At 36.1% G+C, this 21,457-nt stretch overlaps 4 protein-coding genes across 4 annotated transcripts in view; 1 reads left to right on the top strand and 3 right to left on the bottom strand.

The window, feature by feature from the left end:
- Positions 1-10,411: 10,411 nt before the first annotated feature.
- Positions 10,412-11,424, bottom strand: Pstk (Phosphoseryl tRNA kinase). The gene has a single exon (XM_067110657.1). The coding sequence runs from the start codon at positions 11,422-11,424 to the stop codon at positions 10,447-10,449; it is 978 nt and encodes a 325-aa protein (XP_066966758.1). The 3' UTR covers positions 10,412-10,446.
- On the bottom strand, positions 10,412-12,097 carry LOC136842802 (DNL-type zinc finger protein-like). The gene has a single exon (XM_067110658.1). It carries the CDS (start codon positions 12,095-12,097, stop codon positions 11,453-11,455), a length of 645 nt encoding a protein of 214 aa, XP_066966759.1. The 3' UTR covers positions 10,412-11,452.
- Positions 10,412-17,078, bottom strand: LOC136842803 (mitochondrial import inner membrane translocase subunit Tim10 B). Its single transcript, XM_067110660.1, has 3 exons — positions 16,888-17,078; positions 14,382-14,477; positions 10,412-12,361 (listed from the first exon to the last, which is right to left on the bottom strand). Exons 1-3 carry the CDS (start codon positions 16,915-16,917, stop codon positions 12,170-12,172), a joined length of 318 nt encoding a protein of 105 aa, XP_066966761.1. The 5' UTR covers positions 16,918-17,078; the 3' UTR covers positions 10,412-12,169.
- LOC136842796 (hillarin-like) overlaps positions 15,645-21,457 on the top strand; it is a 154,557-nt gene continuing 148,744 nt past the window's right edge. Inside the window, exon 1 of the mRNA XM_067110643.1 lies at positions 15,645-15,660. The gene's annotated coding sequence lies outside the window, so the exon portion shown is untranslated. The remainder of the gene's footprint in view (positions 15,661-21,457) is intronic.

Genomic DNA, 21,457 nt, shown 5'->3' on the forward strand with positions numbered 1-21,457 from the left:
TGAAGAATAATCGTAATAAACCAACCTGTTGTATCATAATATTAATCATAAATCAACTTGTACAGAAACGATGAATTCCCATCGCATCTCGAAGTAATGGAATTACTATAACTCTCTTGTTTTAAGCCTCAAACGCATTTCACGAGAAAAGTAAAAAGTTGCACGCAGTTAGTAGCATAATTATCAGTAGCGTGAATCAGCAGAATGACTTTTATTCTTCTCTTTAGCGGTCGGAAAGAGTAAAATTACCACGGTTCGTCTGCTAGCCTTGCGGAACCTCTCAATGATAACTGTCCTCTGCGGAAGGTATTATTCAGTGTTGATTTCTTTTGGGCCTGTATCTCTTGTAATATGTGTTATAACACTGGCTTTTTCAGCTATGAAGGAAATTGATAAAAAGTCTTGGTTTCCATTAAGTGAAGTTTGTTCTTCATTGATAATTAATTTTAAAACTGCATCACTTTCAAATTTAATTCTATGGCCTAAACTCGGTTTCGTTTAAATAATCCTTCATTATCAGTTAATTTTCATTTACTTTCATTCCATTTGTATTTTTGTTTCCCTCTCCTTTTTATTACTCTTAATTTTTATATTTTTCAGTTTCATTTTGAATCGCCTTTGATTCAAATTTGTTTGGACTTGCCATAATGTCTAGTCTATTTTATGTCCCATTTACAGATTGTGCCAGCAATTCTGTCGTTCAAGAGACTGCCGAGAATCTTTCTGGTAAACATGCCGTAATTATGCATATTTAACCGTATTTCGCGTATTACGAATGTGATAATTATTATTTTCCTCAAAGACAAGCATACCTTAAAATGCTAAGCGATATTCTCAAGAGTATTCATTGTGTCCATATAACTTTCGAGGCTTGTGGAAATGGAGCACAAAAGTCGTTCATTCTCCCCTGTGACAGAAGTTTACCGTGGGGAAACACTGAGCAGCATTGCCATATATGTTTTGGGTTAATCTTTGCGCTTTGCACGAAGTGTCGTTCTATTTGAATCTCTCCTTCTTTTGCTCTTCTTGAAACATTTTTCATTCCTAGTGCTGTACCTCCGTTCTTATTCTCCCATCTTACCTTCCATCCTCTCCTAACAACTGTTTCATAGTGCAACTGCGAGGTTTTCCTCCTGTTACACCTTTCAAACCTTTCTGCTCTCAATTTTCCTTCCAGCACTGAATGATCTCATAAGTCCCAGCGATCGGCCTTTGGCCTAAATTTCATATTCCATCCCCTTCCATTCCTAAAACGTTTTGCCCGTCTTTTGAAAAACAGACCTGCTCCTACCACCCTCCTGCCCTATTTATATGGTGTAGCATTCTCCTGTTGTTGTGTCCAGCTTAGTTGTTATTTAAGACGATTATTTGAACAAAGGACTGGATAAGTCTTTTTCGTAATATTTACATTCCGTGAAAAACAGATTTCGAGACGGGATTTTACCCATTTCGTTTCTCATAATGACGCGTAACATAAGTAATTATTGAGTTATTTATATTTTAATTTAGATTGATATTCTGTTTTACAGAATGGATTTAATCTTTTAGAACAGTGGTTTTTGAGCTTTTTATTACCACGCCCCCTCTGAGAATTGGTCCTTCCCTCCACGCCCCCCTTTCGTCTGTGAGTAAAATTCTCTCTCAGATTTAAAGGAAATAAGAAATGAAAAGTAAAGAGAAAGAGATGGGGTGTTTTTATTCTTAAGCCAAACGAGTCTTAACTAGAGCAGTAGACTACTAACGTAAACTGACGTTATAAGGCGACACTTTTGCATTTTTTCATAAACTTATGCATATTAGTTCTCACTCTTGTTAAGAGATTAATGAATATAATTAGAGAATTTTTAATTTTTCCCTAGGGCTCGCGCCTCCCCTGGAAATTGCTAACGGCCCCCTAGGTGGGCGCGCCCCCCAGGTTGAGAACCACTGTTTTAGAAATATTGTTTGCTTCTTGAAGATTAAACTTTTGTGTTGAGATTGCATTCTAAATACGTGTTAGACTTTTTGTTCTATTGGGTTTATTTTGACAACCACAACAATATTTTTTATCATCAGACTAATTGTAGGTGATCCTTTATTCTAGGTTAAAACGTGAAGTTTAATGTTTAAAAAAGAATTTCCCACCAACCTCTCTGTGTGCTTATTTGCTTACTTTTGAACTGACCTACTAGGTTTCATTGCCTTTTAAAGACGGGTATTTATTAGTCTAAGTGCATGCCAACGCTACCCGTGTGTTTTAGTAAACAGCTGTTGTTTCTTAAAGTTCCCCCGGCTGTGCGTTTTCCTGCAATTAGTTTCTGCTTGCAAGGAACTGTTGTCAGTCACAGCGCCCTCTCCGAACGAGTTACCGTCAAGTCATAACAAAGCATGACTCGGCATTATTTTCATGTGATTAACGCGGAAGGATAGCAAATATTTACGTAGCTTTCCAGTGCTATTTTTGTTAGTTTCACTGGGACGTACTTGACATGGATTAAAAGACAAACGAATCTGTGCAGATTTATTTATATCAGACTGGATAGGCGATAAAATTGCTTAATAAAGTTCGTTCAGTTTCTGTCAGCTAACCTACTAACGATATGCTAGGCCTAGACGCTAAACAGAACACTAAACATCGGGTAAAATTCGTGTAGGCCTATTGAAAATATTACACACAGAGGCAAACGAATCTATTTAGGTATATTTACATCAAACTGAATCGGTGACAAAAATGCTCAATAAAGTTCGTTAAGTTTCTATCAACCAACGACTTGCTTTACAGGCCCAGACACTAGACAGCTTTTAATTAACCGTCGGGAAAACTTTGTGTAGGCCCATGGAAATTATTAAACACAGAGGCTTAGTCGATGGCAGCAAAATGATAAGAACGCAGCGCGTTCCATAATTCTCATGCATATTCATATTCCCCAAGAGAAATGGTGCCACAGGCCAGACGATTATGCAAGTGCGTTGGTTTGCTGCCTTGAGCCAAGGTGACTCATACCGTGGAGCTTAGACTAAAATCCTGGTGTGGGTCTGTGGCCTGGTTTTTGTTTTTGTTTTCTTTCCTTCTTCTTCTTCCGAGCGACGTCTAGGAACTGATTTCTTTAAACTTGGTCGAAAACCATGACATCGTTTTGTCACAGTACCTTTGAGACGAAAACTTTTGTGACAGTAGAAATTAATGACGATAGCAACCATGGATAAAGGTTATTCTTTTTGCAAAACCTGGAATTCTAAAGTGTCTTTGAATCGAGTATTGTTGTTTTTCTTACACTCCAAAGCTAGTGACAAAAACTAAAAAAAGAGGAAGATAATAAGGAGCTAATTTATCTTTAAAAGTGAAATAAATATTTTAATACTTATTGTGGGTCGAAGAAAGGAAACTTAGGGATTATACACTATATATATATATATATATATATATATATATATATATATATATATATATATATATATATATGTGTGTGTGTGTGTGTGTGTGTTGTATATATGGATATAGTGAAATGTAAATACATTATTCGTAAACCTTCCTTGCTTATACTAATAGAAAAAATATGAGTAGGCAAAGATAAACAATTAAACGTGAATTCAACCATTTATGAATAATCGCAAAAGAATCGCTTCCATATTTTCCCTTCACCATTCCAGTCTCATACGTAACGGCAGCCATTAATTGACCATTTAATTCTTCCTCTGTCCTTTCCCCCACAATGTAATCTGTTGAACTGCTGTACATAAACTACGTAACCCCCATGAATAAGAGGAAAATATACCGTTTGTTTCCCGTGAACTCTTTGCTGACACAAGCAGCAGAAACTGAATGGGTTTGATTGCCGGCAGCCAATGTGGTCGGGGTTGGCGGTTGAGGTTGCGTTTCATGTAACAGCGGTTGGTGACAGAGGTGACTGCGGGTGGGTTTAATTGGCGATAATCTTTTTGTTTTTTTTTGTTTGTCGTGACTCTCGTTCTAGGAAATGTACCGGATGGGATTTGTCGGCGCAATATTCTTGATGTTTCTTTGGCTTCTTGATTTGCTTTCGAACTAGGCCAACAGTTAGTAAAAAGCTTATTTTGCTAGAGGTTAATGTTAACGTTATGGTAGTAAGGTAGTTAAGCCTAGGCTTGATGCAAGGCACTTAGGCCTACTGTGTAGCGAGGGAAATGTTTTAATTCCACATTGCACTTTCGTCTACATACATGTAGAGTCCCTCTGACGCTAATCTAGATATTGTCGCATCTTAGCGGTTGGATTATTCTTAAGAGTGTCCCAGACTGAAACAAATGGCTCTCTTGCTTACATAATATACAGCAACTGCCCGCCTTATTCGACTGCGGTACCACTAAATTATATCAAAGAACCAGTGCCATATCGCATTAAAGCGACGAAGTCAAGTAACTTAAGCACTTAAACATCAAACAGGAGAATCTGCTCTAAAAAGAAAGTGCATCTCTGTTATTGTAATTACTTTTTTAGCTGTTGCTTTCAGAAAGCAATTGACTGAGTGGTCATTCAGAGCATCCTCTCTCGCACATGAACAACGTAATCCAAATGAAACTTTCTCTTATTGGTTTTCTGGACTTGGACTGAAAATGTGTATTTTTTAAAAATTAGGAATAAGTCGATAATCATATCTTGATGTGATTAATATTACCTTTTATATAACTGAATTTGAATCGCATTGGTTAATGCACTTACAGAGCATTTGCCAAATTAGAGATCGATCATTATTTTGTCATCTTTTACTCTCCAAAGTGTTAGAAGTCTTCGACCTCAAGTCCATGGTTACAATTTTCTATATTTCTGAACTACTTTAATGAGCTAGATATTTTTTCCAGAGCTTACATTATGTAATGTAACGACGAAATTACGTGGTTGTTTTATTGTGACAATTTGAAATTTTTCAACCGTTTGTATCACTGACATTGACCCGGGATCTGTGACGCCCGAATATCACAAAGGGTAGAGGGAACCAGATGGAAAATTTATGTAGTTGTTAAACTTTTAATGAATTTGATTTCCTAATTCTGATTTTGCTTCTCCAACCCCATATTGACAAAGGGAAGGAACAGAATTGCTAAACTAGAGCGTTTGTATCTTCACTTAACCCATTTCTCTTCCTTCTTGATCTGGTTGCATCAGAGGATGTTTTATTACTAGGCCTTACATGCTTCACACTTACATTTAGAGAGTTTTGTATACGAACGTACCGTCAATATAGTCGATTAAGTTAAACAGAGCCTTGAAATTAATTGACTGTACTTGGTGATGGTTAACTGTCAAGTGGAGGGACTCCAGTGATTGATATTTGCCGTGTCCTCACTTTTTTTTTTGAGGAACAGACTCTGATGACACTCGGCAGACGTATTCATTCCATGACCTTAGCCTCGTGATGACTTTTCTGTAATAGTCAGCTCAGAGTTAATGATCTGCTGCTTTAGAAACAGGTATTCTAGGCTATGATTTCTCTTAAAAGTTGATCATGAAGAGATGGTCATTCAATCAATATAACTCTTAGGTTTCATCAAATTTTGTCCTGCCATTCTTGACAATAGTTAATAAACCTTCCACCAAACCCCTTTTCCCACCGTAAAACAGATGTTCGATGGTTAAAATGCTTCATAGCTGGCTGAATGCTTGAATGAATTGAACAGAGTTACATTCCATAGTATGCTCATGTTTGTGAACTCATTAGACATATGCTTACACCCTTTTGTAGTTTTTACCACATTATTCTTCAAATCAGATGAAGTACATAACTGTTGTCAACTCATATGGCTGTTTTTATAAGGCGTTATTTGCTGCTTATTACATTTGTTGCATGTTCTGGAAAGTATTAACACATACTGTTACAACTTGCAATAGAAAATGTGTTATATTAGCAGTATTACCTTGTTTGATTGTGGCCTAGCATTCATAGGTATTATTTCCAACTAATGTGATTGTCATAAGGTAAAGGAGGAAATGTCTACATACCACATAGATGTTACATTACAAATTCTTATTTATCTCTTGGTATAAATATAATTTTCTTATTTTCCTGCAATAGCACTACTACTAAATCTTTTGCCCTTAATTTTATCTAATGTGCTGTGCAAAAATTTATAGTAACCTATCTTTTATCTCATTGTAATTCATAGATTTCTTTTTAAAAGAGAAGTTTTGTCAAAAACAGTATGTTTAATTTTCATTTAGTGTGGTTATGCCTGCAGTTTGTTCTGATGTCACCATTGTCATATTTTTCTTCATCATAGAATGAAAAGTAGGATGAGGTTTCAGGGATAAACCATAGATGAATAGTGAGATTATAGACTTACAGATCTGTTTCTCTTTGTGTAGTAATGTCCTTCAATCCATTTTACTATTTAATCTGAAAAAGTCTGTATAATCTTGTACCAAACCTTCAAGTTACATTTCTAAAGAACCTTAAAGATTAGATTCTTAAAGGAACTTTTTATTTTTTGCATAGTTATCCAAGATAATGTTTTAACTTTCATGGGAAAATCACTGTAATCACCATAAGGACTTTTTAAAAGCCTCAGACCCATGTTGTACACTGTTCGTAATTATTTCTGTTTGGATTGACAAGGTTTTGAGTACTGTATATTCAAGAGGCCTGTCTAGTTAATTCCAGCATAGGGAATCAGATAATCTGGACAAATATTTTCTTAGCTCCCAGCTAACACCAAACACCATCCTTAAAATGTACTGAATGTTTCTATGGCTGAATTTTAACTAGTTGATATGACTTGACCAAGTTACCTTTTGTCAAAATTCTTGCTAAAAATTTAACTTCTTTTTTCAAGAGGTAAAATGCTATCACCTAAGGCATGAGTTTGATAGGACCTCCTCCACTTACCTGCATCTAGTTATGCTTATGGCAACAGTTTTAGAGGCAGGACATTGGCAACAATTTTCCTCAGCCCATTTGTGGACTTTATCCATATACTTTTGCAAATTTCACAGGCCCAACCATGAAGATGGACCTCCTGCCAAACTAAATCTTGCCAAGCATAGAATATTTATGATGCATTAATATTACTGTAGTTACCTCTGGTAGGTGTTCAGAGTTTTAAGGCTTTGTCCTTTGTTCAAACTTCACTGATTAGAGTCACAAAAAAAGGGGGGACAATACCGTTTACTAAAGTACTTGCAATTATGCACTGGGTTGATTGATTCCCCTTCAATGGCCGTCTCTAGAGCTACTTGAAGAGGTCAAGATACTTCTAGATTGGCTGTTCTGGCATTTGTGTTATGACAGCACCATCTCAATGGCTAACCACAGTGAGCACAAACTTCTAATTATGAGCAAGCATTGTGAGCCAAGAGGGACTTTGATGTTACCAAGCTCAGTGCTCACAAACTGAAAGCTCATATGTTAGTATTATTAAGCCATAACTTCTTATAGATTGGGTGTTGCAGCTTGGATATTTTAAGCCATCTTCCTGTAATTTCTTTTTGAGATGTCCCCTACAGGTATCTGAGTATTTTCATGATAGCTCTACTGGTACCAGCCAGGCAGGCAGTACTGTGTTTTACCTCATAATTCTCCCGGCTGATTTGTACTGTGTTCTTTGTATTGCAAATCAATGCTGTATTCTTATGATGCAAATCAAGACAGTCCTTAGTACTAACCACCAGCATTGGGTCCAATATCCTTAGCTTCCCCTCACGCTTAGTGATGTTCTTGGAGCAATTGTCTCCTTGGTTCCCAAATGTAATACTTTGCATGATACAAACAAGTTTCCCTTACTTCTTCCTAATGAACACCATATTCTTTGGAAGCATGAATTTCAAGTCAATGGCCCCTGTGGACTTGTTCCATATGAAGAGGTTTCATCTTAAGAATAATAATGATAAAGTTGGCCTAACAAGGAATCACCACTGTGCTGGTCATATATAAAAATGACTAGAGTAGAAACAAAAATTACTCAATAGAAACCTCTCAGTTCTAATTCAGGGTTTCTTGGCACATCATATCAACTATAAGCAATGGGATGGAGTTTCTGAAAAACTGCCCAAGTTGATTAATTTGGTAAGCACAATTCCACACAACAGGCGGCCAATACAGGTGTTTGAAAAACAGTGCAAAAAGGAGTATGAAAAACAGTGCAAAAAGGAACTGTAGTAAAATACGTATGATAATAACGAATGAAAAAAATTCAAGCAAATATCTACATACAAAGTAGCTGAAGGATGTCAAAAGCTAAGGCTTGCAAGCATCATCATCAATAGCAGTGCCAGGAATGCTTCCCCAGCTTTTTAATAAAGGAAATGAAAAACCTTCAGAATTGAGCAGTGCTGTATGTCACTTAAGTACCTAAATAGAAAGTTGACAAGTGTTATTTCTGAACAGTGAGAACAATTCACTAATTTTAAAGGCATGGGGAGTGAAGCTGGCAATAGAGATTCCCGCAGAAACACAGCTTATGAAAACTGACTAAGCATAGCCTAAATCCTAATTACCATTGCAGGGATAAAGGAAATCCATACTTCTGGAAGCTTTGCCTAAAATATAAAAATATAAAACCAGTGGTCGAAACACACACTGATGTACATGACACTTGTATGGGCCATGTTGATGGAGAATGCTCTGCATCAATGCCCATCTTTTTGGGAGCACTGAGTAGGTTTTTAGTGCTGAGAAAAAGATTACTGTTAAAAGTAACACTATCATTCCATATTCAGAATCCTTGGGTAGTGACATCTACAAAGAGTGACCTGTAGTGGGGAACACCCTACAGTTTGAAATTTACGCAGTACAGTGCTACAAGTTCCATAGCATTTCTTCAGCTCCAGGTGCATTGCCGTCTGCTATCAACATTTCATGTCTTTTTATTTTCTTCCAACCAGGCTGTTCAGCTTCTTTCAACATTGTCTTGCTCCAATTTACACCTCATAATCCAGAAGAAATCATTCAAAGCAACCCTATGAGAATCTGCAAATAACTAGTAATCTTGGTTCTCTGGGTATTGGCATTTTACCTTAATAACTACACCTCTTAATGATTCATACTGTATTAACTTTACATTAGTCTTATTGTTAATACATTAGAAGCGGTCCAGGTCAGAACAATGTCATATGGAACATTCAAAAGCCTTAAACTAAACTATATAAGGCATCAACAACTGAATGACAACACTTAGCCTTAGATAACTTCGTAATATGGTTTGTATATTAACCTCAGGTTAGCCAAGTCAAGGGCAAATAAAAATCAGCCAAGTTTGGAACCATGCAGTGAGGCTGCAGTTCCATCTGTTGCTGTGCTACATTGTCACAATACCAAGCACCATTAGTCTTTCACCCCTCTCACTATTAAATTTGAAAATTCTTCTGGGTAGTTTTGTCTTTACTGATACTCAAGTGTAAAAGAGGATACAACAGTACTTTAAAGCACCATTACAGTACCTCAGTCTTCTGATCTGCTGCATACATAATTATTTTTGTTGCTTTATTTCTACTGCACTTTTATTCACAGGTAATTTTCTTCTCACTATAAACTTGTTTTTCACATACAGACAGTCTGCCTGTTGAACCCTGCTTAGCAAGTTGGCTTGTTCCAGTTGAATGTTGGTCATGTTAAATACTACTTTGGACAGCCTTAAAGTAGAGCCTCGATGGCTAGGTCGGTAGAGCAGCAGCCTCGGACTTCATAGAGGTCTGTGGCGTGGGTTCAAATCTGCAGCCGACTGGTCAGAGAGGTGGACACTTTGCTATCTGTGTAGACACCCCAAGATTATGTATGTAATCAACGGATAGGTTTGCTGAAAGCAAATGGGTGTTACAGACTAATACACACACAAACAAAGCCACTCCAACATCTTCTAAAAACATAACAGACACCTCACACGTCTCGAACTGTCGACCTAACCACTCAACTATCCTTGCTGCTGGGAGAAAGGGAGCTGGGGATTTGGTACGATACATGTACACATGTGCTACTGGGGTCTAAGCGATGTCAGGCAGGGCAGCCGATCAAGGCTACGGTCTACCCCAACGCCAAATCAAAGTCCTTCAAAAGAAGGCATCATGCTTACCCCATAAAAAATGGGAAAAAGCACATTGGATAGCCTTAAAGTGCAGCAATATATTTGTTACAAGGTTCACAAAACGTATAATACATCAAACACAGAATTTGCCTAATGAGTGACACCTAAGGCATTTTAGAGATGACAAGTAAACATGATTATACAGACATCAAGGCTAAAGCAAGATGACAGGTTTCCACAATGTATGAACACAATACCATTATTACTCAAACTGAGCTAACAACCACATAGAACGGTCAAATGAAGTATTGTCTAAAATGATTTAATACATGAAATGCAAAAAAGGATTCCCTACTAACAAATATATGTAACTTGTTTCAGTGTGTAATCAAATACACTTGACGACAAAAAAAGGATAAGGCTGCACAATTAATTATCCGTATAAACTTCCATACAGTTTAATTACAATGTACTATATTACAAATTCCTTTTGAATTCTTCTCGAAGAAACTTTTCAAAAGATTCCCTGTTAGTATCATCAATATTTTCTGCTATGTTTGGTGGAAACAGAAGTGAACCTTTACGTACAGAAACCATGACCGACTGTCGAGCTGCATTAACCTGAGCAGCAAAATCTTTGTTATTCTTGGAACCAGTTTTCTGATCTTCTTTGATAGTTTTACCAACAAGGGATCTCAAATACAGGTCAGCCTGATGGGCAACATTACGTGAGCATATGAGTCTTGCTTCTTCTTTCTCAAATTCATTGTTCTCAACTGGCAATACTGGAGATGACATACTCAGTAATATCATGTCCCAGAGGCCCTTTAAGTCAGTTCCATCTGAAGACTGTGTCAAAAAAGTTGGATCTTCCCACCTATTTTCTGTTGGCTTTGGAGGCTGAAACTTCTCTGCCATACTTTGTATTACAGTTTCGGGAACTCTCTGGGTTCTATTCGAGTTTTGCTTTATGGCAACATTATAATTAATATCAATATACATCTGCATAAATCCAACTGTGTGTTTTCTAGCTAACTGATAATACTCATACCTCATGCTTCGGTAATAAAAATTATCATCTAAAAGTATAACAAACCTAGAGTCTTTCCCTATACAATTCCTATGTACATTAAAAAACTTAAAGACATCAGAATCATAATTTTCAGTCTTCAAACAACTAACTAATTCATCAACATTCAAGTAAACTTCTTGTCTAGCTTGTTTCCAACTCTCAGCTGTATCTTCAACTCCTGCTTTTTTAGCCTCAACAAATTTCTCTTGAAGAGACAATGGAATCAAAGTATCAAAACAAACATGAATGAAAATAAAATCTACAAGATCAGGGTTTTCACTGGCTGCTGAAGCAAGAGTTTCACACAGAGTTGATTTACCAGCACCAGGTAAACCCATCAAGACAGTAAGGACTATGGTTGTTCCCATTTTGCTGTATTTCATGAAAACTTGCTACAAAATCAGTTTAGAACTACCGACTCTTACCATTGTTACTACCTTCGTCATTAGAATCTGATGGAGTTCCTGTATCAGCAGCCATCATTTTAAGAGTCTCTTGTGCAACATTCCAAGCATCAGCTGCCCTCTGCTCGTCCTCTTTTTCATAGTCTATGGTGCTGGATGTTGATGCCTGTACACTGTCCTCCCCAAGTTCCAAATAAGAGAATGCTAATCCTCTCTGCACTGCTTCACCTTTGGCTGCTAAGATTTCCTCAATGTTTTTCTTTCCTTCTAAGTCAGAAAACCATCCAAGATTATCAGCCACTAAATGCTTAGTTGCACAGCCATCACAAGTCACAATGACAACACCCTTTTTGTACGCTAACTGAGATATGACTTTTGTCTGTCTGGTGCTGCACACTTTACATGTAAATACTAACTGGAACTTTAAATCAACCTTTCCTAATGACTGCTTTTCACCAGTGTCTGCTTCAGTAGCACCTTTGCATCGACTGACAGCACTCACTGTAAGTTGACGAACTGGCTTTGGAAAACTGACAGGTAATGGTCCATGCTGAGTGAAATGCTGGGGACTCAGCAGCTGTGCTGAGAGGGGTAGGCAATAGGATCTATGGACCAAGGTTCTAATCAAAGTTAACCTTCGGAGCTGCGCCATTACTCATATGAAACTATTTAAAACTTGCAAGATGCTGGATCCTAAACTCTTGCAATATTCTGGATCTAAACTCTAAACTTGAGGTTCTGTTTGGAGATTCTGCTGTTCTTCAAGCTGTGCTGCCATCTGCTGCTGAGCTTCTATCTGTTTGTTCATTTCATCCAAACGCTTCTGCATATAAATAGGCTGAACTTCAGAATACACAGCCATTATCTTGTGATTGACGCTGACATGTTTTCCTACACATGTATCCACGCAGGCAGTCTGTAATAAAAACAAAGTTAGTAAACAGATAGTTAATAAATAGAAAGTCAACAATGGTAAATTTAAGTTCTTCCACATGTAAAAAATTCAATAATAATTTCCCATTCATAGCTGAGGATTGTATTTCTAGACCAAATTTTTATCAGAATATTAGCCAAGAGGCTCGCAGCATGAGTGATTATGTATAAATGTACAGAGGTAAGGTGACTTCAAATTTAAGCAAACATGTTAAAAAACAAAGCAGGTGGTGACAGTCAGTGGAGGTATAAAATGATTCAGGAATCAAGTAAAAAATGGGTAGGGCATCCTACATCAGCATCAAATCTTTCAGTGAATCTACCATCGGCCTACTGAACAACATTCTTTTATACGTTTTTATAATATGCGTTACCTGAATGCAATATAGGTATGTTACATGTACTACATAATATATTTCACTGTGCCGAGGTACAATGTAAACTCACCAAATAAACATTCATTTGGGGATGTTCTGTCACTTCCCTCAACATATCTAAAACATCTGGCAGGGTCTGGCATATTGCCTTGTTATCCAAAAACTCTGCTCAAGGCTTTTATTCCTTTACAGTACTATTGTTGCATTTGACAAAACTACATCTGGCCTTTCTGTTATTTAGAATGGCAGCTCTCTGGGATCAGCTATCTCTGCTACCTTTCCTTTCTCTTCTTCAATGATCACTCCCCATATACAGGTAGCAGCTACAATGTGTCTTACATAAAAATCTGTAGGCGATACTTCAGTTGTTTCCATTATTCTTTATCATAGTCCACTAAACCTTTAGCTGTACTGCTTTCTGTCTTACTTATCACCTGATTCCTTGCTCTTCTCCCTCTTTGCTGTTCATGTACTTCTACTTGTCTTACTGTAATTTTCACACCTCTGTCAAAAAATGACTCTGGTTGGTTAAATAACTGTTCTAATGATTATAATTATTAACAATAACATTCAACCCTCTGTTGTCCTAGTCATTCTTAGGCCTAAGTAAATACTTTTACAGTAATTCTACTCTTTACCAGTTATAATTTTATCCTTTTCACCCCTCTTTAGAGGTTTCTTCTCAGTCACACATAAGTGTGTGTGGTACTTACAATGCTTATCAGAATAGTGACTAGGGATTCGAGATAAATTTCTGGCTTCATTGCAATGTTGCTAAAACCAATTTCCATCTTACTTTTTTATCAAGTACTCATACCTTCCCAGTAACATTAAGATCTACAAGCATTTTGGGTTTTAATGTCCTGAAAGATTTGTATCACATGCTTGACTATGTTAAACTCTATAGGCCTGATTGTCTATTTCTGTACAGCTGGGAGTAAAGTAATAGCTTGGCTAGTGTTTTCAAAAAATTAAGTGCAAGTAAAAATAGGTTATGAAGGCTAGCAAAACACCTGCCTACTTGGCCAACTGAGGAGGTATCCACCTGCCTACTTGCCAAATGAGGAGGTATCCAGATACAGTACTTACCAATAATCTCTGCCTGCCATGTTTACCAAATGATCTTGGAGTCCAAGAAGACCCTATCATATACTCTAGTCACTTTATATGAACCTTCTGAATATACCATAAGCTTTTACATTTCACTTCAAAGGAGCATCCAGAAAAGTACTTTACAGACCTTTCATTAATTTCATGATAAGTTTTTCAATTATCTGTATTGCAAATTGCAAAACTGCCTCCTTGCATCACATGCATCACCATAATGTGTCCATAAACAATTCAAGCATTTATCATGGCTTTGCAGAAGTGACCACCTATTACTGTATTTACTTTTGCAAGTCACGTGGTATAAACATCTAAGCAATGACATCCTTTCTTTGGTCTAACTAAACTTCCCTAACATTTAAAAGGAAAAAAAACCACATACTGTACCATATAGCTACTGGTTGTTCCAGTTATCAAAATGAAAGACATGTTTCTACTACTCTTTCAGCGAAGTATTTCAAGTTTTCTGATATATACCTCAGTAAAGCTCTGTTAAATTCTTTTCCATGTAAAACTTACCTCTGTTTCTGTCAAATCCCTCTGATGCAGCCTTGTGATACACAAATCGAAGCACTTTTCAGAGATTTGATTGTAGAGATACAAGAAATCTTTAAACTGTAAAATAAAAAGAATGATTAATTTCATGGAAAAAAAGATGCTCTATCTATACAAATATACAAGACAATACTATTTATGTAAATGAGATAAGGAACCAGTGTCATATTACTGGTTATAATTAGCAGAGCAATAGCTAGGTGATAGGTGAGGCCACTCTCACCATCAACAATTTTGTTGCTGAGCACTTAAAAAACTGTGAAGGAGATTGTTTTTTGAAGCCTTATGGTTAACTAAATTGAATTGTAATATATTGAAAAGCATTCATATTTGTTATCAGTCGCCCAAAGTACTGCATCATACCCAAAAAATGTCCTGATTCATTTCTACTGATGTAACTACAGTAGTTAAATCTGCAGGAGCAGTACAAAGCATCCCCCAGCTTACCAGGTGCTTCAGGGTGCTGTCCTACTCTTAAGTGGCAAAGTCTACAAAACAACAAAGACTAAAATATAATCAGTACTTGAACATTTAAGGTATCCTACAACCAAGACACCAACTTTTTGAAAAACAGTGGAAGCAATATTTTTTATACGCTTCTCAAAAGTTAATGTCTCGTTAGAAGCTACACCTAAAATCTTGGGGGAGTCACTGACATTTAAAACTGTACCATTTAAGTGTAAACAAGATGCAAATGCAAATGTTCTGGATCCACTATCATACAGTGTTGGATTGATATAACTACGTTAAGAATTTTTCCTAAGTTTCTCCTCAAACACCCTGGGCATATACGTTCTTTTCTCACTGGTGTAGGATTTTCCCTCTATGACATTGGCTAAGAGTTAATAAAATTCTTTGTCATTATATTTTTCATTTATCTTAGTGGCAAGGAAGTTTTCATGGGGAATAGAGACATGATTTCACGGTGGAAAAAGACACTCGAGTGGTGTTTTTATTTGTTCTTTTTTGCTTGTACTGAAACCCAAAGTAATTATTTTATTTGTTCTTATCATAACATACACTGCAGTTTCATTTTTCATTATTACAGATATGATGATATTACTGAAAATGGGTGAAACATTGTTAAAAATAACTTAGCACAAAGCACAGATTTTTCAGTTCGCTTTATTTCAACAGGATACGATGAAAAATAATGAAGAACTATGAGAATGCCTTGATCACCACTCAACATTCACACACAAGTCAATGCTCATAGTTAAAAGGGCACAGGCCATGTGACTGGGTAAGTACACCATCTACGGGACTTTTGGGGGAGGCTAGGTAGGCATGTTAATATGATATAATCACATTAAGACCAGTTGGTTTGCAGGTAAAACTTTACTTTAGTTGCGCGGTCTGATTCCACCAGTCACCGACCAGGACAGGTTACTGCCTCTTTGAGGCCCCCGGCCAGGTCAGGGCACATTGCCCAAAGTTAGGTTAGGTAAGTAAGATCTGGTTAGGTCAGGACCTGGCATTATAGGAAATTTTAGGCCTGTTTATGTATGAGGAACCTGCCCTGCTCAATGACTGACGGGAATCAGGCCACGCAACTAAAGTAAAGTTTTACCGTTTGCATAGTTTTGTTGACCGAGGTGAAATCCAGGGCTAAACCCAGCGTCTGAATGGTACACATTGTCTATCCAACAGCAGACTTTGTACTAGCCTAATACTATTGAACAGGGCATCTAAGCTGCATTCGGGTCGTTTCGGCCGTAAGCACGTTTACGTGCAAAATGGGCGCCGTGTTTAGTACCAGCCCCTTGAGGATGTACGAAAAACATGAAATAATAATGGTAAATACCATAAACATAACATCTTACATTGTTTTGGATGTTATGGCCTAAAGTGGCTAATGGCCGAAACCACCAGGACCATCTAAGCCTAGCAGTAGAAAAGGCTCTAGGGTAGGCCTACAGGCTATGCTACAGTGGTCCAGAGCAGAAGTCCCTCGCAAGGTTAAACATGTCACTAAACACAGTACAATCAAAATGTTTCTGTAAGGTTAGGTTACGAACGTAACATAATGTTCGTTATGTTATTTAAGAGCGAGAGGTTACAAGGTCCAAGATGAGCAAAGGGAGAAGCAAAACCCACAGGTTAGATAAAATTCTGAACCTTTGGTTATTTTAAGATGTGGCCTTAACTTAGTGAGCTACTGTATCCAAACATACAGGCTTTTTAGTGGGCTAAGTTTTTGAGGTTCCTGGGGTTAGGCTTTTAGTCGACAAATAGCCTAGTACTAAATAAACAGTAGCATATTCATGTTAAGTATATTTGGAGAGCTTAATCACTGTATATCAGGCCCTCAACCAAAGATTTCGTCGCAAACGAGCAAAAGACATCCAGGAACTAGGGTAGACTTTGACCTTACGCCTAACAAATAGCCTGCATGTGAAATTGGCCATTAGGTAGTCTGACCTATTTTAACGTAGTCTCTTAATATTACCCTTGCCTAATTATCACTTACTTGCCTAAACTGGCCCTCGACTTCGTCCATGGCCAAACTACGATACGGCTAGTGAGATTATATGAAGCATGGAATTTTGTTTACAGTAAGATCATCTGTAGTCCAGCAGCTGATGTTATACTTGGCCATGAAGAACTTTCCTGGTGCCGAATTTGTCCCGTATTTCAGATATGGTACAGTTAATTTAGACTAATATAAATATAAGGCATTCATATTGATGTAAATATGCATAATAAATATCATATTAAATTAATAATCTGCTCTAAATTATATGTGGTATGAAAGAAAGTCAAAGAATATTTTGGTTTAAATAAAGTATATTTTGTTCGGTCGAATTATTGTCATGCTGGCAACGTTCAGCATTGAGGGAAATGTGCGTTATGTTAATAATCTTAAATTTTTAAGTACCGCATGGATTTAACGTTAGTTGTATGTTTAAGAGTATTTTATTTATACTAAAAATTAATAATATAAAGATAATAACCGAAATAGTTTAATATGCACCATGTTCAGAATTTAAATTCGCGGTAAACGCTTCCAAATAGCTCTTCTTCTTGAAATGGTAAAGATTTTAAAAGTACGTCGCCGAAAGCAGTGTTAATGTTGCATAAAATCTTTTATTTTTATTAGGCCAAGACCGTTAAGGAATAATATAGCTAATTTTTGTATATTAATTCATTTTAGTAGTTTTTATAACCTATTATTATACATGACAATGGACGACTATGAGATGAATCCAAGATTGCTGAGTTGTGAATTTCATACAATCGTTGTCTAGCTTCATTATAATACCGCAATATCAGATTGTGATTTAATGGCAGAAACCCCTTTGGTCTATCGAGAAAAAACAGACAAAATATATAAAAAAAGGTGAGAGCAAAAAAAAAAAAAGTGTAAATAAGAACAAATAGCCGAAAAACACAATTCTCTAACAAAAGAACGACAAATCTAGCTTACAAAAATACGCTGGCTGACCTAAATTCTATGAAAACAAAGATGATATAACGAATCGACTAGGTAGATAGACTAAAGAAATAGAGATAGTCCAGTGACCTTAAAATGCGGCAATTTTCAGACCGTTTGATGTCATTTGCGACAGAATAATCTGCTCAACAATCTTCTGAAATACGGGATCACTTTGAATAGCTAGTCATCTCAATTAGTGAGGGCGAGTCCAGGCGTCAAACCAGACCTCATATATATATATATATATATATATATATATATATATATATATATATATATATATATATATATATATATATATATATATATATATATATATATATTATATATATATATATATAATATGAATCATATAAAATCTGGAATATATATATAATATATAAATAATAAAGATAAAATACTGTATGTATGTATGTATATGTATAACTGAATCACGAAAATCTGGAACGTGATGAATATATAAATAATAAAATAAAATTCACGAAGAAGGGAAATACTGGAGTGCTGCAGGCCTTTTGACTGTCTGTCGTCATTTACTTAGCAGTCTGCTAAGTAAAGGACGACAGACAGTCGAAAGGCCTCAGCACTCCAGTGTTTCCCTTCCTTCATGTTTATATATATATATATATATATATATATATATATATATATATATATATATATATATATATATATATATATATATATATATATATATAAATTCTTTATCGCATTTATGAGTAGCCTAGGCTATAACAAACACCCAACTTGAAAGAGACTAGGCTATAAAGAGGCCTGTTAAACAGAGGAATGAACGTTCAAATTTTTTATATTAAGTTCGTTTATATATATTGATTTAACATTATTGTAGTTTTCATTTTTTACTAACTTGTTATTTAAAGAAAATTTGTAAGCGTGGATAAATAAACATCGACGAGGGCACTTTGAAGTTAGTTTACGTGGAAAGTACCATTTTCTATGAATGAAAAAGAAAACTAAATATACTGGAGACTATAATAAACCTAAAGTTAACTTTTTGGGATGAATGCGGAGTAAGGGGTCATGACTACTGCAGGACTAGAAGGCATTTCTGGAATAAGTATTTCATTATATAGGAATAACATCGAAAAATAGTTTTAGTCATGGAAATCTTCGTTAATATAGGATATATTAGTTTATGTTAATGACATTAAATTATTATTTCTTATAATAAAAATACACATGAAAAAAGATTTAGCGGTTTACGTAGCGAAAACTGTTTCCACGCAAACAGCAGTGGGAAAAAGCTCATTGAAATGCTCGTCTGTTACATTATTATTATTATTATTATTATTATTATTATTATTATTATTATTATTATTATTATTATTATTATTATTGGGTTACATAGAGACGTTTCGTACCCTTAAGGTATTCAGGTTACTGCGTAAATCGATTTTCTTCAGTGCTTAATGCAGTTTTAGCTTTTTACATGACTTATTGTTTTGCCGCTACCTTTTTATTATTGAATTTTCATTCTTTCCGATAAACGAACATTTAATCGAGAAAAATATTATCATAAAAAACCGTCATGTGTTCTTTTAGTTCTTTCAATTAATAGTATTTGGGTCACGTTCTTTGCTCCTCTCTCTCAGTTTTCTGGAGATGTGTTGAGACATTTGTTTGCGTTATGTTTTTCTCAAGTACCCTCTTGGTTTGGTGGTCGTTATTGGTGTGCTAATGTATATCTGTGTACAGAAGTCAGAATATATTATAGGACAATACAAAGATTTTATTTAGTGGGAGTTTTTTGAAGAAATAGGCTTAGCCTCTGCTATTGCATGACGGCCAATTTTTAGTTCTCTGTTGACTGTAGACAGCATTGGTCCCTATCATACGTTGCTCTACTGCAGTGTTCGGTTGGGTATCTCTGTACGGAGATTGAGTGGTGGATCTGTGGTCTCTTTGGTTGTATTTACCAGGAATGACATTCCAGTTATAGTTGAAAAGATTGTGAAACCAAAAGCGTAACACTTCTCCAATATGTTCTTTTTACGGCGATAGTTCCTTAGTTCTTATCCAAAGATAATGAAATGATATTCCTCGACAGATTTTAAGTTTTTCGCTGGTCCCCTTTATCTGCAGATGTCTGCATTTTAAAGTTTTGGATCTTTCCTAGATAGCGACCCCCAGCAAAGTTCGGGGGTTCGTTATCGAGGACTAATTTTTCTTCAGGGTCATCTTTATGATATTTACAGTTCATGTTTTTACGGTCATCCCCGACGGCCTTGTACTAAACACGCCGCAGAGGTGGATACATACCGGGTTAAAACCCTTGGGGGTCACTCTAAGAAAGATCCAAAATTTTTTTCGTTTCTGTCGTATAGTCCCGATAACCACTGTCGGTAAAAAATTGTTAAACGTGTTCTAATGTTTCGGTAATCGACTTCCAGTCACTGCAAAGGTTGTATGCTCTGTTCTCGAATTCTGTCATGGCTGAATATTTGTATGACTTGCTCGAATTTTGCTCCATTTTCATTTGAAAATCAATTTCAGTTCTTTTTAAGGACAGAATTTTCGATTGCGCTCTAGGCGGTCATATATCTTTTCTTCAAACTTCTGATATGCCATGAATATGTATGCGGCCTCTTTATCACTCTACTGAGTAACTGTTTTTTTTTTTTTTTTTTTTTTTTTTTTTGTCCATGGTGAGAATTCCACGCTTAAGTTTCCGACTAATCCAACAAACCAATGGAAAGGCAGACATATAACTAAATAAACTCAGTAGTTTTGACTAATTCTGGGCGTAAGTAAGGGTTGTTCATCTAGTTGTAATTCAGACCTAGGCTGAGGAACATTAGCTGCGTCGTAATCAGATGGATGTAAGTGAAATTACTTGACCTTTCTCTGGGCCCTTCTGCCTGATGGGTTCTCCATTAAGGCAGAGAAGTTTCTTGGTTCCTCATGTTCTATGATACTTGAGGCTTCCGTTTGAAGATATGTGGCGCCCTGTACTTGCTGTTCAGAGGCATATACAGTACACTGGATTCTTTCCCTCAATGTTTTTCATATTCTTTGTTTATTTTCTGCTGTTTATTTATTAATTCATATTTTGGCCAATATTTTACTGAATTTCTTTATATCGGAGATATAATTACCAGTCAAGCTGATTGATATGGACGGGAAGATTAGGTAATAATGATCTAAATTAAAGTAAAGCTCTTTCAGCTTTATAATTTTTTTGTGCTGAGGTTTTCTTCTTTTTTTTTCTAAAGGCTTTCTTTCCTTTATTTCCTTGACAATCAAAGGAATATTTTAAGCTCTTAAGAGGACTGGTAGATCTTTTAACTCCTTAACAACTTGGGCAGCTGTTTTATTGGTACAGTCTAAGAGTAGTTTCTGAATTCTGTGAGTGTATATATATAACGTTTTCCTCGGCATGGATTTAATTTCTTTAACCCAGTTTCCACTCCTGTGCTTTTTTAAAACTCTCTCTCTCTCTCTCTCTCTCTCTCTCTCTCTCTCTCTCTCTCTCTCTCTCTCTCTCTCTCTCTCTCTCTCTCACACATATATGTATGTGTAAATATATACTGTAAATATGAATATAGTTACACATTATATATATATATATATATATATATATATA

Source organism: Macrobrachium rosenbergii, chromosome 10 (genome assembly GCF_040412425.1).
Source record: "Macrobrachium rosenbergii isolate ZJJX-2024 chromosome 10, ASM4041242v1, whole genome shotgun sequence".
NCBI classification, from domain to species: domain Eukaryota; kingdom Metazoa; phylum Arthropoda; class Malacostraca; order Decapoda; family Palaemonidae; genus Macrobrachium; species Macrobrachium rosenbergii.

Excerpts from the sequence above, each read along its gene's own strand:
- Pstk (XM_067110657.1), bottom strand. The coding sequence starts at position 11,424 with ATGAAATACAGCAAAATGGGAACAACCATAGTCCTTACTGTCTTGATG.
- LOC136842802 (XM_067110658.1), bottom strand. The coding sequence starts at position 12,097 with ATGGCGCAGCTCCGAAGGTTAACTTTGATTAGAACCTTGGTCCATAGA.
- LOC136842803 (XM_067110660.1), bottom strand. The coding sequence starts at position 16,917 with ATGGACGAAGTCGAGGGCCAGTTTAGGCAA. Across the intron at positions 14,478-16,887 it reads TCGAGGGCCAGTTTAGGCAA|TTTAAAGATTTCTTGTATCT; the intron begins GTAAGTGATAAT and ends TTTATTTTACAG. Across the intron at positions 12,362-14,381 it reads GGGATTTGACAGAAACAGAG|ACTGCCTGCGTGGATACATG; the intron begins GTAAGTTTTACA and ends TTTTTATTACAG.